The sequence below is a fragment of the Rhizopus microsporus genome, assembly GCF_002708625.1.
Source record: "Rhizopus microsporus ATCC 52813 unplaced genomic scaffold scaffold_17, whole genome shotgun sequence".
Taxonomy (NCBI): domain Eukaryota; kingdom Fungi; phylum Mucoromycota; class Mucoromycetes; order Mucorales; family Rhizopodaceae; genus Rhizopus; species Rhizopus microsporus.
In genome coordinates this window covers 58702-74817 of record NW_019671932.1, presented here as the reverse complement: position 1 = coordinate 74817, position 16116 = coordinate 58702, and the positions used below count along the sequence as shown (strand labels likewise).

At 35.5% G+C, this 16116-nt stretch overlaps 9 protein-coding genes across 9 annotated transcripts; 7 read left to right on the top strand and 2 right to left on the bottom strand.

Moving 5' to 3' along the window:
- Positions 1-25: 25 nt before the first annotated feature.
- RHIMIDRAFT_240543 (uncharacterized protein) lies at positions 26-352 on the top strand (the record flags this gene model as incomplete). The annotated part of the gene is made up of 1 exon (XM_023609401.1): positions 26-352. A coding segment is annotated over one exon (327 nt), but the record flags the coding sequence as incomplete, so codon positions are not given.
- Positions 353-2503: 2151 nt separating this feature from the next.
- On the top strand, positions 2504-3378 carry RHIMIDRAFT_47129 (uncharacterized protein). Its single transcript, XM_023615289.1, has 2 exons — positions 2504-2796; positions 2851-3378. The coding sequence occupies exons 1-2, from the start codon at positions 2689-2691 to the stop codon at positions 3160-3162; spliced, it is 420 nt and encodes a 139-aa protein (XP_023463137.1). The 5' UTR covers positions 2504-2688; the 3' UTR covers positions 3163-3378.
- Positions 3265-5244, top strand: RHIMIDRAFT_240541 (uncharacterized protein; the record flags this gene model as incomplete). The annotated part of the gene is made up of 4 exons (XM_023609400.1): positions 3265-3400; positions 3472-3877; positions 4055-4850; positions 4888-5244. 4 exons carry the CDS (start codon positions 3265-3267, stop codon positions 5242-5244), a joined length of 1695 nt encoding a protein of 564 aa, XP_023463136.1.
- Positions 5094-6265, top strand: RHIMIDRAFT_262716 (uncharacterized protein). The gene has a single exon (XM_023611626.1). It carries the CDS (start codon positions 5241-5243, stop codon positions 6108-6110), a length of 870 nt encoding a protein of 289 aa, XP_023463135.1. The 5' UTR covers positions 5094-5240; the 3' UTR covers positions 6111-6265.
- A 568-nt stretch (positions 6266-6833) lies between these two features.
- Positions 6834-8028, top strand: RHIMIDRAFT_47124 (ribosomal protein L13). The gene is made up of 3 exons (XM_023615288.1): positions 6834-7039; positions 7306-7444; positions 7502-8028. Exons 1-3 carry the CDS (start codon positions 7022-7024, stop codon positions 7951-7953), a joined length of 609 nt encoding a protein of 202 aa, XP_023463134.1. The 5' UTR covers positions 6834-7021; the 3' UTR covers positions 7954-8028.
- Positions 8029-8822: 794 nt separating this feature from the next.
- On the top strand, positions 8823-10602 carry RHIMIDRAFT_299849 (uncharacterized protein; the record flags this gene model as incomplete). Its single annotated transcript, XM_023614335.1, has 4 exons — positions 8823-9091; positions 9232-9273; positions 9326-10315; positions 10365-10602. The coding sequence occupies 4 exons, from the start codon at positions 8823-8825 to the stop codon at positions 10600-10602; spliced, it is 1539 nt and encodes a 512-aa protein (XP_023463133.1).
- Positions 10603-11027: 425 nt separating this feature from the next.
- On the bottom strand, positions 11028-12144 carry RHIMIDRAFT_299847 (uncharacterized protein; the record flags this gene model as incomplete). The annotated part of the gene is made up of 3 exons (XM_023614334.1): positions 11908-12144; positions 11509-11847; positions 11028-11390 (listed from the first exon to the last, which is right to left on the bottom strand). Exons 1-3 carry the CDS (start codon positions 12133-12135, stop codon positions 11028-11030), a joined length of 930 nt encoding a protein of 309 aa, XP_023463132.1. The 5' UTR covers positions 12136-12144.
- A 70-nt stretch (positions 12145-12214) lies between these two features.
- RHIMIDRAFT_240535 (uncharacterized protein) lies at positions 12215-13035 on the bottom strand (the record flags this gene model as incomplete). The annotated part of the gene is made up of 3 exons (XM_023609399.1): positions 12215-12697; positions 12746-12802; positions 12865-13035. The coding sequence occupies 3 exons, from the start codon at positions 13033-13035 to the stop codon at positions 12215-12217; spliced, it is 711 nt and encodes a 236-aa protein (XP_023463131.1).
- A 602-nt stretch (positions 13036-13637) lies between these two features.
- RHIMIDRAFT_246043 (uncharacterized protein) lies at positions 13638-15402 on the top strand (the record flags this gene model as incomplete). Its single annotated transcript, XM_023610264.1, has 7 exons — positions 13638-13874; positions 13904-14065; positions 14128-14345; positions 14415-14675; positions 14739-14870; positions 14921-15159; positions 15227-15402. The coding sequence occupies 7 exons, from the start codon at positions 13638-13640 to the stop codon at positions 15400-15402; spliced, it is 1425 nt and encodes a 474-aa protein (XP_023463130.1).
- Between the last annotated feature and the right edge of the window lie 714 nt (positions 15403-16116).

Sequence of the window (16116 nt, the reverse complement as noted above, 5' to 3'; positions counted from 1 at the left end):
TTACGCCAACAACGTTCACCTTAGATTTGGACAGCACCTTCGACGTGCCGTCAACGCATTATTTCGCATACGGCAACGAACAGCAGATTTGAGACGAGATTTGTCTGCACAAGGTATGGATGATGACGAAATCAAGCACCGCATCCGTCAAGACATCTTTTTACCAGCGCAGATATTCAAGCAGGCTATTTCGCAGCAACCTATAGATATGGAACAAATCCCTCAAGAACCTATTTATATGGAAGCTCTTAACACTCTTCGGCCTGTTTTTGATGCTTATGATAGAGGCTACAACTTTGGCGAACAGGGACTGTTGTATTCGGCTTTAGTGTTATTGAAAAAAGGCTATTAAGTCGATGACTTTCGAATTAGATTCTTTATTAAGAAGAGCTGAATATTATTATATTAAGTTTGTGTGAGAGTTTACTTGGGTAAAAACGCCCCTACAAAATTTATGCTTATATTAATATTGTTATACTAGTAGCTACTATAGTTGCTATTATAAGTTATTCTTATCAGATGCGATAGAGGAATGTAAAGTAGAATGTATGCTCTACTGTAAGATTATACTCGAGTTATTATAATGATTATCTCATCAAGCACGGCACCTGGAGGTCGCAATTACTTCGAAGCTTTTACCTACATCGAACTACTTTAAAAAAGATAATGCAGGTAACTAATAAATGTTATTGCAATGCTTTTAGGCCACATCACGATTCATGGAGCATTGAAACTTTCATAAGTAGCTGTCCTGAATAAGCCAAAAAAAGACCTTCTCTGATGGGCTCAAAATATATCATCTTTTACTTTTATGCCTTCAAAAGAACTTCAAATGCGCCTTCCATAGTAACAACTGGTGCTCGACTATGCAATCTCCTTTGATTTGAGCGTATGTACTGCTCTTCTTCCGATAAAAGCTTGTTTAACAAAGAATAATCGATATTCCTTTTTTATTCTCCTTTGTTTTAAAAGCCAAGTTTTATGTTCACTGATTCATAACAATATCACACTTTAGTAAAGAAATATGCCTACTCCTTTTTATACTTTCAGTTACGGTGATTCAATCTTGTGCTCTCCGATTCTTATTGGCCAAATAAAAGATGTACAGCCTTCAAAGCCTTCCATATAAGCTAGATACTGTCATTGATAGTCATTTCTTTTGTTTTGTTAACTAAAAATGATTATTAAAACAGAATTAATTAACTTTTCGATCAACAGAAAGCCGATTATATCGATCGATAAAGGTGGGTCTATGAGGGTAGAAGTTAATGTTGAGCAGAATCCGAACAATATAACGATACAAACATATCATATCGGTATGATGGAATACATCATCAAAAACTTTCATGAAGCTACAGTACACTCAGTAAGAGATAAGCTTATGGATCGTGTATTGGATGAAATATTAAATGAAATTTCATAAACAAAACATTTGTTTCAAGCTGGATCGATATTAAAGGAAAACCGAAAGCAGGATTATCGGTTACTGCTTCAGAAGTAACCGCCAACAGGTATACCGCTAAGGAGGAAGAGAGAAGAAATGTTTTTGTCTTGCCCTAAAAAAATAAATAGTTATTCATATTGCTGAAGTGCTGGTACGTTTTTCTTTATTCTTCTTTTCATGTAAACATAAACATAGTTAAAATCGGGTAAAACAGTGCATTATATAAATACCTTGACGAGGTTAGTAAGTGAGATTAAGGAGCAGAATTATATACTAGGGGATATTCATAAAATTTGACATGAAGGACAACGAAAGTACAAGATTATGAATGAGGAATATTATGTAGTTTACGCAAACTTCAGACGTTCTAGAGGAACGTAAAAAAATGAAAAAAGCTTATCAGTAGTGTTGTTGTCCTGGTCAGGTATCTATTGCTTTAGCAAAAAATTGAATATGGTATTGTGCATCTGGGTACAAACAGGGCAGCCTATATATTTATCTTACCAGGAACAAGGATTCATGTCAGAACAGTAAAGTAGACGATCCAAAGGCAAATGCATTAACAATGATGAACATTTGAAATTAACCGTTTTATATTTTCTAATATAGAGTTCTTAATATTCACTATGGCGAGAAGAACCATGGATTTTTATTAGAAGTGAACTGCAGTGACTTCATGGAGCACTAAATGATGCCGCCGTCAATCTCTTCTATTACATACTCTGAGAAAATCCCTATTATCCTTCGTTTTCACTTTAGCTATAAGCATTCACTTTTCTAATTAGCCAACAATTGTACAATTGCTACTACATTTAATAATTTTTTCATATCTAACAAATAAACAGTCCATTGCATACTAAGTAAATGTGCAACGGATAAATCACTTGTATTTAAACAAGCGTTTGTCTTGAAATTTCCCACATATTCCTGTTATTTGATTGTTTATGCTGTCCTGCTGATAAATAAAGAACTTTTCTGCTGATTGATTGATTAGTCTGTTAATATATAAGTCTTCCCTTTCTCTCTCCTTTTATCATTTTTTATTCTTCAATAGCATTACGAAGGGTAAAAAACCACAAAGGGATCTTTTTGATCCTTCAAAGTTACAATAACCTCCGGAGTGGAAGTGCACAGGTCGAAAGAGGCCTAGCAATGAAGCTCAATTCAGTCAAGCTATCGTAGCTAAATCAAGCCAAGCAGTACAAAAAAGAACAAATGAAACAAATGAAAGGGAGAACGAATTGATGGAGGCCCTTCAGCAACAATTTGAAGATACTTTTACTTTAAGGATCGAAAAATGCATCGACAAAGACGGCAATTTACAACAGCTTAAAGAAAATTGCCTTAATGAGGTATAAAAGTTAGGCTGTCATAATCATAACTAATCTTCATCTCTTTCTGTGCAGACTCGACTTTCTAGAAGTACTGTAACTGGCACTGAAAGACAAGTTGGTGCAAAGGCTATCGAGCTTGAAAAGATTTTGAAGAAAAGAAAAACAAAAAACTCACAGCTTTGGAACGACTTTGTTGCAACACGCTATGATCGACTTACTGAAGAGGTTAGACGAAAAGGCCCACGTACTCCTTCCGAAAGCAGCACCGTATCACCGAGTTCAATGGTATCAGCAGCAACGCCAACCGAAGAAAATGAGGCATTAAGAACCTGTAGTCCATCATTGGCTCTTTTGATAAGACAAGAGTTACCTGAAGATGTCTGAGACTTTTTCTTGAATACAATGGACCAAGCTTTAATTTCGGCAACTGATTACATTGTTGAATATAACATACAAATACAAAGACTTGTGGTGCTGTTGAAAATAATGATATTTGTAACTGATAGAAACGGTGAAGTGGTTTTACAGCCTGCAACAGGTGAAAATATCAGATACGTACTTCCTTTAAATTTTCAACTTGACAATAACGACTTTAATCTCCCTCCTCCTTTAGATTTGCAATGTACGTCAACTGGAGCTGTAGCTCGTGATTTCAATACTTTTTTTACTACGATACATTTACAAATAATACAGTCAAACTACTTTGGACCTGTGGAGTTACAAAAGCTACTCTGGACAAACACCCACTTCACAGTGCATTTTCAAAGAAATTACCTAGAACAACACTAAAGACTTTTGGTCTTGACATCTCTATCATGAAGATGGCGTTATACAGATATATGACAAATTTCAAGAATATGTGGTCGACCAAGAGTAGATCTGTAAAACACCTCAATCGTCTGATTGACACTTTGCTCAAGATACATTTGGCACCTACACGTGAGAAACGATACAAGGACTTTATAGCTAAGCAAAAAGTAAAAGCAGATAAAGAAAAGGAAGAAAAAGGACAACACGTTATGCAAGCTCAAGTATTCCCTATGAAAGGATTAGCGTTATCAAGAAATGGAAAAAGAAAGCTTTTTTATTATGAACGTAGGTAACAGACTCACTATCTCAAGAAAGCAGAAGATGATGCTGAGAACAAGCAAGAGTGATTAGCAAGAGCGCAGAGATGCGAAGAAAGAGCCAACACGTATACAAAAAATACCTGAAGATGAGGCAATATCACAGAATTGAATAAATGCCATTTACTCATCATATTCTCATTATAAAGAGCTGAAAAAGAAGCTATAACGTCTCTTGGTACTATTTCAGTCACTGAAACCGAAGATGAGACTGATATGCGACTGGAAATCGCTGCTGATACAGATCCCATTGTTGACCAAGAAACTACTATAGCAGAAGAAAAAACTGGTTCAATGAGCAATGATATTCCTAGACGACGATTGAAGACCTTAAGAGGTGTTATCAAAGATATACTGTTTAAGCGTGATAGCCACGATATTGAAGAAGACGAAGTTAGCAATAAGCTTGCCGATGCAGAATCGAAGGAATTACAAACTTATGTTCTTATTATCAACTTCTTGAAGCCATACATGCCCTCAAAACAAAACTTTTACACAATATCACATCAAATTCCTTTCTTCTTGATGGCCAATGATATTTTGCACGCTACAGGCTATAGCAAGTTTACTGCAAATACAACATCGCATCTTGTACCAAGCAATTTAAACGCTCTGAAAGTTGATGCTCCTTCCCTTTTTGCTCTCTTTTGCACAAAAACCAAGCAAGGCGTTCTGACTGTCTATAATTTTAATGGTGACGCAATAATATCTAGACAAATAGCCACAAAGTCTAAGGATGCCATGTTTGGCTCTTTATTTGATCTGATTGCAATCAAAAATGTATGTAACAGCTATGGATTAGAATTTGCTCACAACATGTACGTGCTGCCTGGTTTAAAGACTGTCCATATAAACGGTACGCTGAAAAAGCCGGTTCTTGCCGAGACATATCCTGTCACTAGTGTTACATCAAATCCTGCTCGAAGATCCGTTCACCATTTACAGGTAACCTCAACAGCGAAATAAGAGCACATCAAGATAGAGTACACTTTTGCAAACAGGATTGAAAAATGTCTTGAAAGAATGCAAGTACTACCTCTTGCAAAACAACATCAATGAAGATAAAAAGAAATGGATCCGTAAGCGTGCTGAACCATTACATCAGCAAGAGACCGAGCATATCCACCAGATGTACCAAAGAATAGAACAGATAAAGACACGCAAAGCTGAATTCAATGCAAGATTACACAGAATGAAAGAGGAATTATCAACAGAAAGAACAAAAACTTATCTTAAGCGAAAACAACTGACAACTTCATCCAATAGAACTAGAGAGGAACAAAGAATACATATTATCACACAAGATGCACTTAAGTGTATCGACAAAGTAAAAATATGAAGATAGACAATGGCTTATTAAAATTGGGCAAAATTACATTTTCGGGTACTGATAATGGTCATGCCACTATGACAGAAACTGTTGGCTTTGATATGAAAAGGTTTAAATTCCACCTTGATCTATATAATAAGTGCTTTGCTTTAGAAAACATGTCAGAAGAAAGAAATGTTGATGCTGATATAATAGATCGTGCTGTTATTAACATTAATACGCTCAATCATTACGTTTCAGAACAAGAAACAAGTGAATCTACTATTCAAATGTCCCCATACATGCAGTTACCGAAGCCATACAAGGTCCATGCATCTGAAGTTGACTACAAAAACGGTGCACAAAAATATATAAAACAGCTTGAACTTGCTAAAAACACTACTGATATAGGACGACAAGTGGTGGAAGCCGAGGTCCTTTTAAGCAAAGTTGATACGACTAGTGCTAGAAAGCTTGAACATTTAAATGAATTACATAATACATATATTGAACATAAACACATTATACGAAATTTCTACTACTTGTCAAGTCGACTGAAGCAAAAAAGGGCATATGAGCTACAAAAACGCAAATATACCGATAGACTTTGCTCAGATGAACGTAGATATGCTACATTTTCTAGAAAGGTAAAACCTATAATGTTTGTTGGTGATCGTGGTTTAGGTATAGGTTCACGAATCAAAGGATACATGCGATACGGTGGTTATTGGAAGCCTTTGAAGCATAGTCTGTATACCTATGTATGCATAACGAACGAACACAATACCTCCCAAACGTGCAGCTATTGCTTTCAAAAACTGTCTCATCCAGTGCAAACGGTTTATAAGAATGGGTGCAAGACGATTACGAACAGTCAATGGCACATTTGGCTGTGACAACCCAAGCTGTGTCTCTGTTCAAGCAAAAAAGTCTGTAAAAGGAAGAGATACCTTATCTGCAATGGCAACTGGTCTTTCCGGTTTAGCAACACTCCTTTTTGATGCAACCTTTCCTCAATTTGATCCGCAAGTCAGTCAATCCAACACTGATAAATTTAAAATGAATGCCGCTTCTTTCTTTACTGCAAACAAAGATTGGCCTACTGTCGATGACAGTAATACTTCTTGAAAGGTAAGTCTTCTTTGATAATTTATTAACTTGTACTGATTGCTTAACAACAACAAATATTTAATACTTTGAATATTTGATATCATTGACTGTTTTACTAATTGCGTTTGTTTGTGTCTCAATTTTGGGACTAGTAGTTCATTTACCTTATCAGTATTTCATCCCGTTTTCAATGATCTAAAAGTTACAATAATAGTCGCTTGACACATCATCTAGACTATTACCTATAAAAGGTGCATTCTTTTATTTTTCATTTTTCTAGCTCTTACTGATGTTTACATGAATCATCCAACTGCTTCACATCGAAAAGAGAGAGACGATTAATCGTTATACATACAGTGGCTTTTTATCGTCTGCTTTCAGAACTAGTATCATGATAGACGTTCTTGCTTACACCGACAGCTCAAGTGTAATCAACGAAGCCTTGTTCGTTCCAGACTGCTGTTCTTATTAAAACAAACTTTTCATTAATTGTCATCTATACAGAACTATCTTGATATCTTTTACAGCATAGACTTTGTAGAACAGAACAAGCCACTTTATGATGAAGGTGAATGGCATTGTCAAAGTGGTGCCCGAGGAGGTGTCTGTAGCACTCGCCTAAATTTTTTATTAATGTTTTAGAAGCCGCTAGAGTACACTTTCTCTCTCTTTTTTTTTTAACCAGTAGTAAACACCTATGAGCACTTTTGAAAAGGTACACAATGAAGCTAATGATAGCCTATTCGGCTCATGTCACTGCGGTCATGAGAACAAGATACGCCTGTAATGAAATACGGCATATATGAATAATAGAGTTAAAAGTGAAGAATGACAGAAAAATTTTTTGAAGGACAAAAGCAACTCTATAGCTTTTTTTTATTTAAATGAGAACACAAACGAAAAAAAGAATTACGTTGCAGTTGACATTGTTTCGAAATTAACTTGATGAAGCGAAACCGGAAGCTAACATGCGTGTCTTAGGTTGTTGTCATTGATGGTAAGGGTCATCTGCTCGGCCGTCTTGCTTCCATTATCGCAAAGCAAGCTCTCAACGGTCAAAAGGTTGTCGTTGTCCGTTGCGAAGAATTAAATGTTTCTGGTGAATTTTTCCGTAACAAGCGTAAGTGCTTATATGCTTCATTGTTCCTGTGGCTTAAAATAACCTAATTATTACCAGTCAAGTATCATGCTTACCTCAACAAACGCTGTGTTGTTAACCCTCGTCGTGGTCCTTTCCACTTCCGTGCTCCTTCTCGTATCTTGTACAAGGCCATCCGTGGAATGATCCCCCACAAGACCGCTCGTGGTGCTGCTGCCTTGGATCGCATCAAGCTCTTTGAAGGCGTTCCTGCTCCTTATGACCGTGTCAAGCGCATGGTTGTTCCTGACGCCCTTCGTGTCCTTCGTCTTAAGCCTGGCCGCAAGTACACCACCATTGGTCGTATTTCTCACGAAGTCGGTTGGAAATACCAAGATGTTGTTGCCAAGCTTGAAGAAAAGCGTAAGGCCAAGTCTGCTGCTTACTACCAACGCAAGGTTGCTCTTGCTGCTATCCAAAAGAAGTCTGTTGAATCCAAAGCCGATTCTATCAAGGACATTAATGCCTCCATCATTGCATTGGGACACTAATTACCTCGCATTTTAAATTCAGACAAATGGATTTTTTTCCAACGAATAAAAATTTGTATTCAGACACTTTAAGCTAAAATGAGACGAGTCAAAAAAAATAAGTTAGACACTATAAAATAAATGAGACGCCCGCTAAAAAGATATGAGACAAGTGAATAAAAATAAAAAAAAAAAGACAATTCTATTTTTTGTAGACACATGCCAAAAACTTGTAGACTGTTATTATAGAATGAAGATCATAATTTCCATAAAAGGTAAAAATAAAGTCTACGCGTAGTTAATAAGGAACATAAAGTGATATATAAGCAGTAGGCAGGCACCAAAAGTATAAGCAGAGCCCTCCTTTTCATTGCCTTTCAAGTATCTAAATTCATAAATACTTGTTTATCCCTGTCTTTTGTCTTTGAAAATCTACAAGTTATCTCAACTCACCATCTTTTTTGTAATTAAGCAGCTGGGCATTCATACTATTTAGCATTCTATGCCATACGGATTTAAGTATAATTTGACAACTATGTAGAGTTGTCAACTCATCTTTTTCTTTTTCTTTTTTTTTTCATGAAACCACCTTTAAAGATTATAACAATTAAAAGCTCCATTACTGGTATAGGATGAAAACCACAGTATATTTCGCCACTCAAGACACTTGTAACCAAGGTTCATACCCTTGTAACCCACACGTTCTCTTTTTTGAAGTATATCTTCATTCAAGAATTGAAACATAACTCTGCCTTTGACTTGCAGGATTTTGCCAGCATTGACTTTTACAGAGAAGCCTTTTTATCACTTCTTCAAAGCTACAAGCCAAATAAACAAAAATATCATCCAGGTCAAGGATCCACCGAGAGCTTATCAACAGTCATCGAGATATGTATTTCCAGTATTGCTCTTATGAACCAATGGATTTAAAGTATGTCCAACAAATAGCCTCGTATGAAGTAACAAAGATAAATACTGCGTACCTGAGCGGTGTCTCTTCTCATTTTGGAAACAAATTACGCATGTTTTTGAACATGACCTTGAAAAAGGATGAACGAATAAAGGCAGTAAAAAACAAAATGAAGAAGAATAGCGGCCCGGAAGAAGAAGCGTCGGCTATAGTGAAGACGATCGTGGAACAATGCAACAAAGTCAAATCGTATGTTTCGTCTGGAAAGATAAACGATTTACCAAAAGACCTGCTGTCTTCCCAAGATGTCGACATGACTCATGATATATTTAGCTCTTATCCTCCTAACTATCAGTTTGCGAAAGGCTCGATATATTATGACTGCAAAGTAAATGCCTTGAGGCATTTAAAAGCATTTTAAAAACTATCAAGTATGTGTGAAATCCTTCAAGGAAAATCGCTTAATTGCTTTCTGTTGAAAAGGGCATTCATTTTACCCTATGTGGCTATCGGTACGCTTATCTTAAGCACGCAAATTTTGAAAAACCCTATTACCAGCCATTTGGACAAAGAAATAATATGGGTTTCTGTTCTCAATGTCGCAGCAAAGGCAATGAAGCCACAGAATGAAAGAAAAACAATGAAGTTAAGGGGAATGCTGTTCACTGAGGGTGTTGGTGTATCTGTGTTGAAACAAAATGATAATATGAAGAAAGGCGGTAGTGGTACTGGTAGAAGAACGAAAGCAGTGGATGAAGAAGATTTCAAATATGTAGAAAAGTTGGAAAAAGAAGTGCTACTGGCTGGTATCGGCAAGTGTGTGTTGACAGATCCTGGTCGGCGAGACATGCTATATTGCATGCATGAAGAAAGCACCATAGAAAACAGGAGGACATACAGATACACAAGTAATCAAAGAATTATTGAGACAAAGACAAGAAAATTCAAGAAGCTCCGGGAGAACTTGAAGCCTGATAATGTCAGAGCTGTCGAAGTATCATTGTCAAATTGCAAATCTTCAACAGTTAATGTAGGCAAGTTTGCCAAGTACCTCCAGAAAAGAGCAACAGTAACACCAGTCTTGAGTAAGTATTACGCAAATGAAGATATTCCTGCTGTAGATGCAAACTTGCTGCCATTTCGAAAAATGAAACCTCCCAGCTTTATAAATGGACAGCAAGCAGACAAACGACTGACCAGGAATCTGATAACAAAGCTCGGTGATGATGCTACCCTGATAATTGGCAACTGGTCTACCGGAAATGTCAAGTTTCACGAGCCTATTAGAGGTACTGGAATGAGAAGGATGCTAGCTAAACAAGGATTCAAGATATGCCTTCTTGATGAGTGTAAAATATCTAGCTTATTCCCTTCATGTCTGAGCGGTAAACTTGAAAAGTTCAAAAAAGTTCAAAATTCAAGACCTTTCCAGAGAGAAAAGCAACCAACTGTAACATGTCATGGCACTTTAAGGTGATTTGTTTATGCGTTTATAAACCCAACTCTTATGTTTATTATTTAGGTGCAAAAACCAACAATGTTTGGAGGACACGACTGGTACAATTTCTCGTCGTCGTCTTTGGAACCGTGATATGGTGGCCACTTTAAATTTCAGGCACATCCTTTTTGGGCTGCGTGAAAACGGAAAAAGACCAGAGCGCTTTTGCAGACACAACGCACCTCCTTCTACTAGCTTCAAAAGAAAGGCGATCTCATCAGCTATTAGTAGACCAACCAAGAAAACAACCAATCCTTTGTAGTTATCGCTATATTAACCCATGATACAGGTAAGTCTCTGAACAATAATTTATTTCGTCTACAAGTTTTTGGCATGTGTCTACAAAAAATAGAATTGTCTTTTTTTTTATTTTTATTCACTTGTCTCATATCTTTTTAGCGGGCGTCTCATTTATTTTATAGTGTCTAACTTATTTTTTTTGACTCGTCTCATTTTAGCTTAAAAACTGTATTCAGACAATTGAAAAAATTATTTCAGACATTTGAAAAAATCAATTCAGACAGACGTAATAAGTTATTCAGATAAATGAAAAAAAAATAAAGATATTCAATCAAGCAAGACTTAACTCTTTGTCGAGGCATCTATCTCAGAAACCTTCTGCATGCTTGATCCATCCAAGATAATCTTCTGTGGCAACGCTTCTATAAGCTGCTTAAATTATGGGAGTTAAAATATCCAATGAGGAGAGTGGATTCCTTCTTTAATTTTAGACCAACGTCCTTCAATTGGATTAAGAAATGGTGAGTAAGGTGACAAAAATAATGGCCTATAGCCACGACTTTGAATGGCTTCTATTACATAACGAGAATGGTAAATGATGTAGTTATCCATGACGTTTCGAATAAAAGTTATGATATGGTACGCTATTGTGCCTTTTTTGACCTTTGTTTTAAAAGATTCATCAGTCTTTGCTTTTCTTTTCTTGTTTTCAGATAGAGGAAACTCTTTCTCAATTTTAGCAACATCATTAGGCTTCAAAGGTTCGATTTTGGAAAAGTTAATGGTCCCAAATGAAAAATACATTCGACGCTACTAAGGTGGATACCCTTTTGTGTTAGAACTTACACTTGTGCTTGAGTACCCTTAACAGGCCAAGCCCTACTCCTAATTTGATGAGAATTAAAACGGGCTTCTTCGATGAACACACAATTCTTTTGAAAATCAATTCCAGTCGCTTTCCATTTGTTATTATCTTGTAACAAAGCTCAATGGCTCTTTCCATAGTATAAATACTTGAATTTTTCAAGGATGGTCTAATTTTCTTTTTCATGAGTTTCCTTAAACCACTTTCAGATATGCTGAGACCTTGAAACATGTTACAAAGCTGCTCTCTTGCCATGGTTGCTGTAATACACAGATTTTGATCAACCAAATTTATGAGGAACTGTGTGTGCTTTTGTGTTGGTCTGGCATTATTTGTCTTGGGAGTCCCGTTGTTATTGGAGGACCGCTTCATACAACCGACAGGAATAACAGTTCCATCGTTCTAATTCCATTGTTTCATTATTTCATATGCAGTAGAACAGAAAATAAAGCAAGCTTTCACGTGCTTCGCAGCAGAACTACCCTTTTTCTGCATAAGGTGAATGAATTGCTTGATATTACCAAGGCCATAAGCTTTGTAAGAGAGAGCCTTGTTACTGTTGTTATTCTCAGGCACAGGTGTTACATCCTCAGGAACAATATCGTCTTCCATTTCTTGAGACACGGTTCTATCATCAGCCAATAACAACAATTTGCCATAAGTAAACGCAGGATCTTTATCGAGATCCATTTCTTCGATCGTTTATTCAACCTGAGTTTCATTCATGACTATCTCGTTTGCCTTTATATAATGCTTTTCCATATTAATGTTAATTAGTCGAAGTGTCTGATTTAGTGTCTGAATTGACTTGCAACGTCTGCCTGAATTGATTTTTTTCCATATGTTGCGAAAGAGCAATCAAGCCATAGGCTGACATACAACCCAGGATACTTAGATTAGCTCCTTCTGCTTCTATATCCACTTCTGCAGGCTCATCCTTCCTAGACCACGCCACAGGACGTACCATGTTTTTCTTGAACCCACTTTCATCCACGAAAGTGCATCTTTTTTTGTAAAAGTTTTCTTCATTCATTGCATCGATATCTTCAATAAATTGCCTACGTTGTTCAAGCGTATCATTAGAATTTCTGTTTACAAACCTTGCTTGTGTACGAGTCAAAGTAAACTCAAGTTTTTCAATAATGTGACGATATACAGTGGACTCGTTAATTGTTAAGCCTTGAAAAGCCTCACAAAGGGATTCTGTAGCATCTTTCACAATACAAGTAGGATGCTTTTTCAATAAATGTATCTAAATATTGTGAGTGTTCCTCTGTCAATTTTACGTTATTTCCTTTACGTTTAATTTCAGAGGCTGGTTTGTAACCAGGTAAGATTGTTCCACCATTTTTTTCCACTGGATTTGAACTTATAAGCAGCTTTTAATCCATTGCCAGCTTCCTTCGCAGCTTTAGAAACCTTTAAATTTTTGTTTTGCAACAGAGAAATAAATTGAGCAACATCTTTTGGTTTATACTTAGCTGGTGTCCAAATCATATTAGGTAGAGGCGTTGCTTCTAAATCAATTTCTCCCATAGCCACTGCTGTATTAAAATGGCCATCATCTTCATCATCTGGAATACCTTCCATCTGGTACAACGATTTAATAGCCGCTCCATCTTGTTTTGGCTGGTATCAGGTTCTTCATCACAAGTGAATTCGCCAAAGGGTAGATAATGGTAGAATCTAGCTGTGTTGTACATTGTAAGTAATAATAAATAGGTTAATTTTATAAAAAGTATAAGAGCGAGCAGGGTATTCATATCGTTAAGAAAACACCAAAGCCAAAATGTCAAGACTCGTTACACCAATTCTAAACAAAGCAGCATTTTGAGAGACGTTGTTGTTTCTAACTCACAGATTTGGAAAAGGTCTCAGGAAATGTATGCGTTTCTGACTCTTGAGATATATATTTCTGTGTTAGCCCTCTGGTTTACAATAATTCTACTGTTGGTTTTTTTTTCTACTACTAGTAATTTTTTTCTATTGACCTCAAGAAACTCTATTGTTAAAAAAAGTTTCTATGAATATAAATGTGCTAATACCAGTTTTTTCCATTATTTCAAAAGGTGCAAAGGCCGTCAATCAAATGGACATGTCTCACTTACAATGAAGAGTACAAGAAAGATACAAAAGACATGGACTGAAATAATTTTTTCTTCTTTCCTTTATTCCTTTATTTCATTATCAAAATGTTTAAAAGACCAAAGCAAAAGTTTTACAACACTTGGATTTCAACTGCTGAAAATTTGTTGCCTAAATACGATTATTTCGATTTTGCAAACTTTGTTAATCGCGATAAACAAAGCACCAACTTATATTATAACAATGTAATGAAGATGGCATTGCAAAATGCAAATGGCGAAAATAAATTAACGATAGCCAACGCCATCAATAAGTTCAGCGTAATTTATTTTATTATACTAAATGTGAGCAATCGCTAATTCATTTTTTTTAGAGTCGTGGCAAACTAGGTTCTCAATTTGGCCAAGAATATAATGAATATTGGGGAAAACGAGAACAAGCAGAACATGAAGAAAGAATCAAAAAAAGACAAAAAACTGCCATTGAAACTACCAATGATGCTGCTTGCGCTTCCTTTGAGTCCATAGTATTAAATGTAAGATTTTGGACAAAAATATTATCTACTATTTCGAATATATAAACAGTTTTATAAATTAGGTTGCCGCAGAAATTCAAGGATCTAAAGTAACCAATAATAATGAAAAAGGCAAAAATGCTGCTACAAATGTTGATACCAATGATAATACCAATGATAATACCAATGATAATACCAATGATAATACCAATGATAATACCAATGATAATACCAATGATAAAACCAATGATAGTAATGATAAAGAATATAGTTCTGAGTATGAAGATGTTTCTTTTGAAGCGTACATTATTAAACTATATACACTTTTTTATTTCAAACACATAGCTAATTCTCTTCATTGTCTACATAGATTTAATGAAAAAATAATTTACATAAACACCAACAAAAAATACATGAATGAAGAAATACTTCAATTAGCTGAGGCTACTGATTTACCCACAAAAAAACCATCTGATGCCTTTGCATCCTTACAAAATAAAATAAATGATTGCGAACCAAGCACAAGACTATTAAGAAAAACAATCAAGTTGTACATCGCAGAGATAATTGATACTTTCGATCCAATCATTCATGCTGATTTAAATTTTACTGAAGTCTTGTGTACCCATTTGTAAGTTGAACAATTTTGATATTTATTGGCTAAATATACCAGCAGCTAATGTTAAACGTGTAGTTTAAACATGATTGATAGTCCACGCAACCCATTACTTCAAAAGCAATTAGAAAGAAATGCAGGCTTTTTGACTACTATACCCATCTTGCACAACTTATTTGTATCAAGAAATGACATACTCGATATGCAATGGTAAGTGTTGTGGAATACCTTTCTTTTTATATACCTTACAAAATATATAGGGTTGAGAAAAATGCAAGTGCCACAGGCAATATAAAGTGGGATGGCGTTGTATTTGTAGTAGAAAATAAGACAGTGACTCCTATGTTTGTGGAGCTTTCTGGAGGTATTAATTTTAACAGCACTGATAAAAAAGAAGCCGATGATGAAAAGAAGCTTGTAGAACAGTTCATCAAGTTATTAAAAATACAAAAGGCCGAAGATGTTGAAACACCATGCCAATATTATGTCAGATATTTTGGTAAGTATTTCGTTTTATCTTTTACTTTTTAAGATTGAATAGCTAACAGCTAACATATTTAAATTAGACATGATGTTATATTTTGAATCATTAACTTACTTTGATGACTATTATGTCAAAAGAACTCATTTTACTGTTTCTTGTCCCTCAACATGCTCCAAATTAATTGACTTTGTTGCTAAGATACCTAAGATATTTGAATATCGCCAAGGAATTCTTAACTTGATAAAAGAGATAAGATAATTTTCTTTTTATTGTCTAAAAATAAAAACAGCGATTTACTCCGATGGCAAAGTATGCAATAGGTAAATCAAATCTAAAATGAAGGGAGATATGTCTGGAGGAAAAAAAAAAAAAAAAAAGTTTCTTTTTTTATTATAATCCAAACCTTTAACTTTTTATTTCACATTTTGGTCTCTCTTCCTCGATAACTATTATGTTCATCAGCATTATCAATATAAATAAATCGTTGCCTCCATTAAATCCTATACAATCTGCTACATATATCTATTTTTTTGGGGGCGGTTCGAATGGTTCCATACAAATACTATTCAATTTTATTTATTGAAAACATCCTTTATTGGTTAATGACGAATCAAACAGTTGCCGAAGTGGAAGGAGAAGATGAGGTGGTAAAGGCTCTTTCGTGCCACGCTTTATTTTCAGATAACATATAATAAAAAAATTTTTCAATTCCTATTTCCTTAGATCTTTGAGCGCTGCTAACTTATTTTTTCTATTTATCTTGGGAGAGGAACAACAGCGAAGAAAACCAGTTGAAAGTTGAAGGACGGGTGACCATCTCATCTTCTCCTTCCACTTCGGCAACTGTTTGATTGGAAGTCATACTTATCCCAATCATTGTTGCCTCCGTTCCAGGTTCCGATGAGGTGGTAACGTTTTCCGTAGTAGAAAAAATGGTGTTGCTGATTGCTTGGCTTTCTTGAAATTTGTTGA

Bases quoted from the DNA above. Each gene is read 5' to 3' on its own strand.
- RHIMIDRAFT_47129 (XM_023615289.1), top strand. From the start codon at position 2,689: ATGGAGGCCCTTCAGCAACAATTTGAAGATACTTTTACTTTAAGGATC. The intron at 2,797-2,850 runs GTATAAAAGTTA...CTTTCTGTGCAG, and splicing joins AAGAAAATTGCCTTAATGAG to ACTCGACTTTCTAGAAGTAC.
- RHIMIDRAFT_262716 (XM_023611626.1), top strand. From the start codon at position 5,241: ATGAAGATAGACAATGGCTTATTAAAATTGGGCAAAATTACATTTTCG.
- RHIMIDRAFT_47124 (XM_023615288.1), top strand. The intron at 7,445-7,501 runs GTAAGTGCTTAT...AATTATTACCAG, and splicing joins TGAATTTTTCCGTAACAAGC to TCAAGTATCATGCTTACCTC.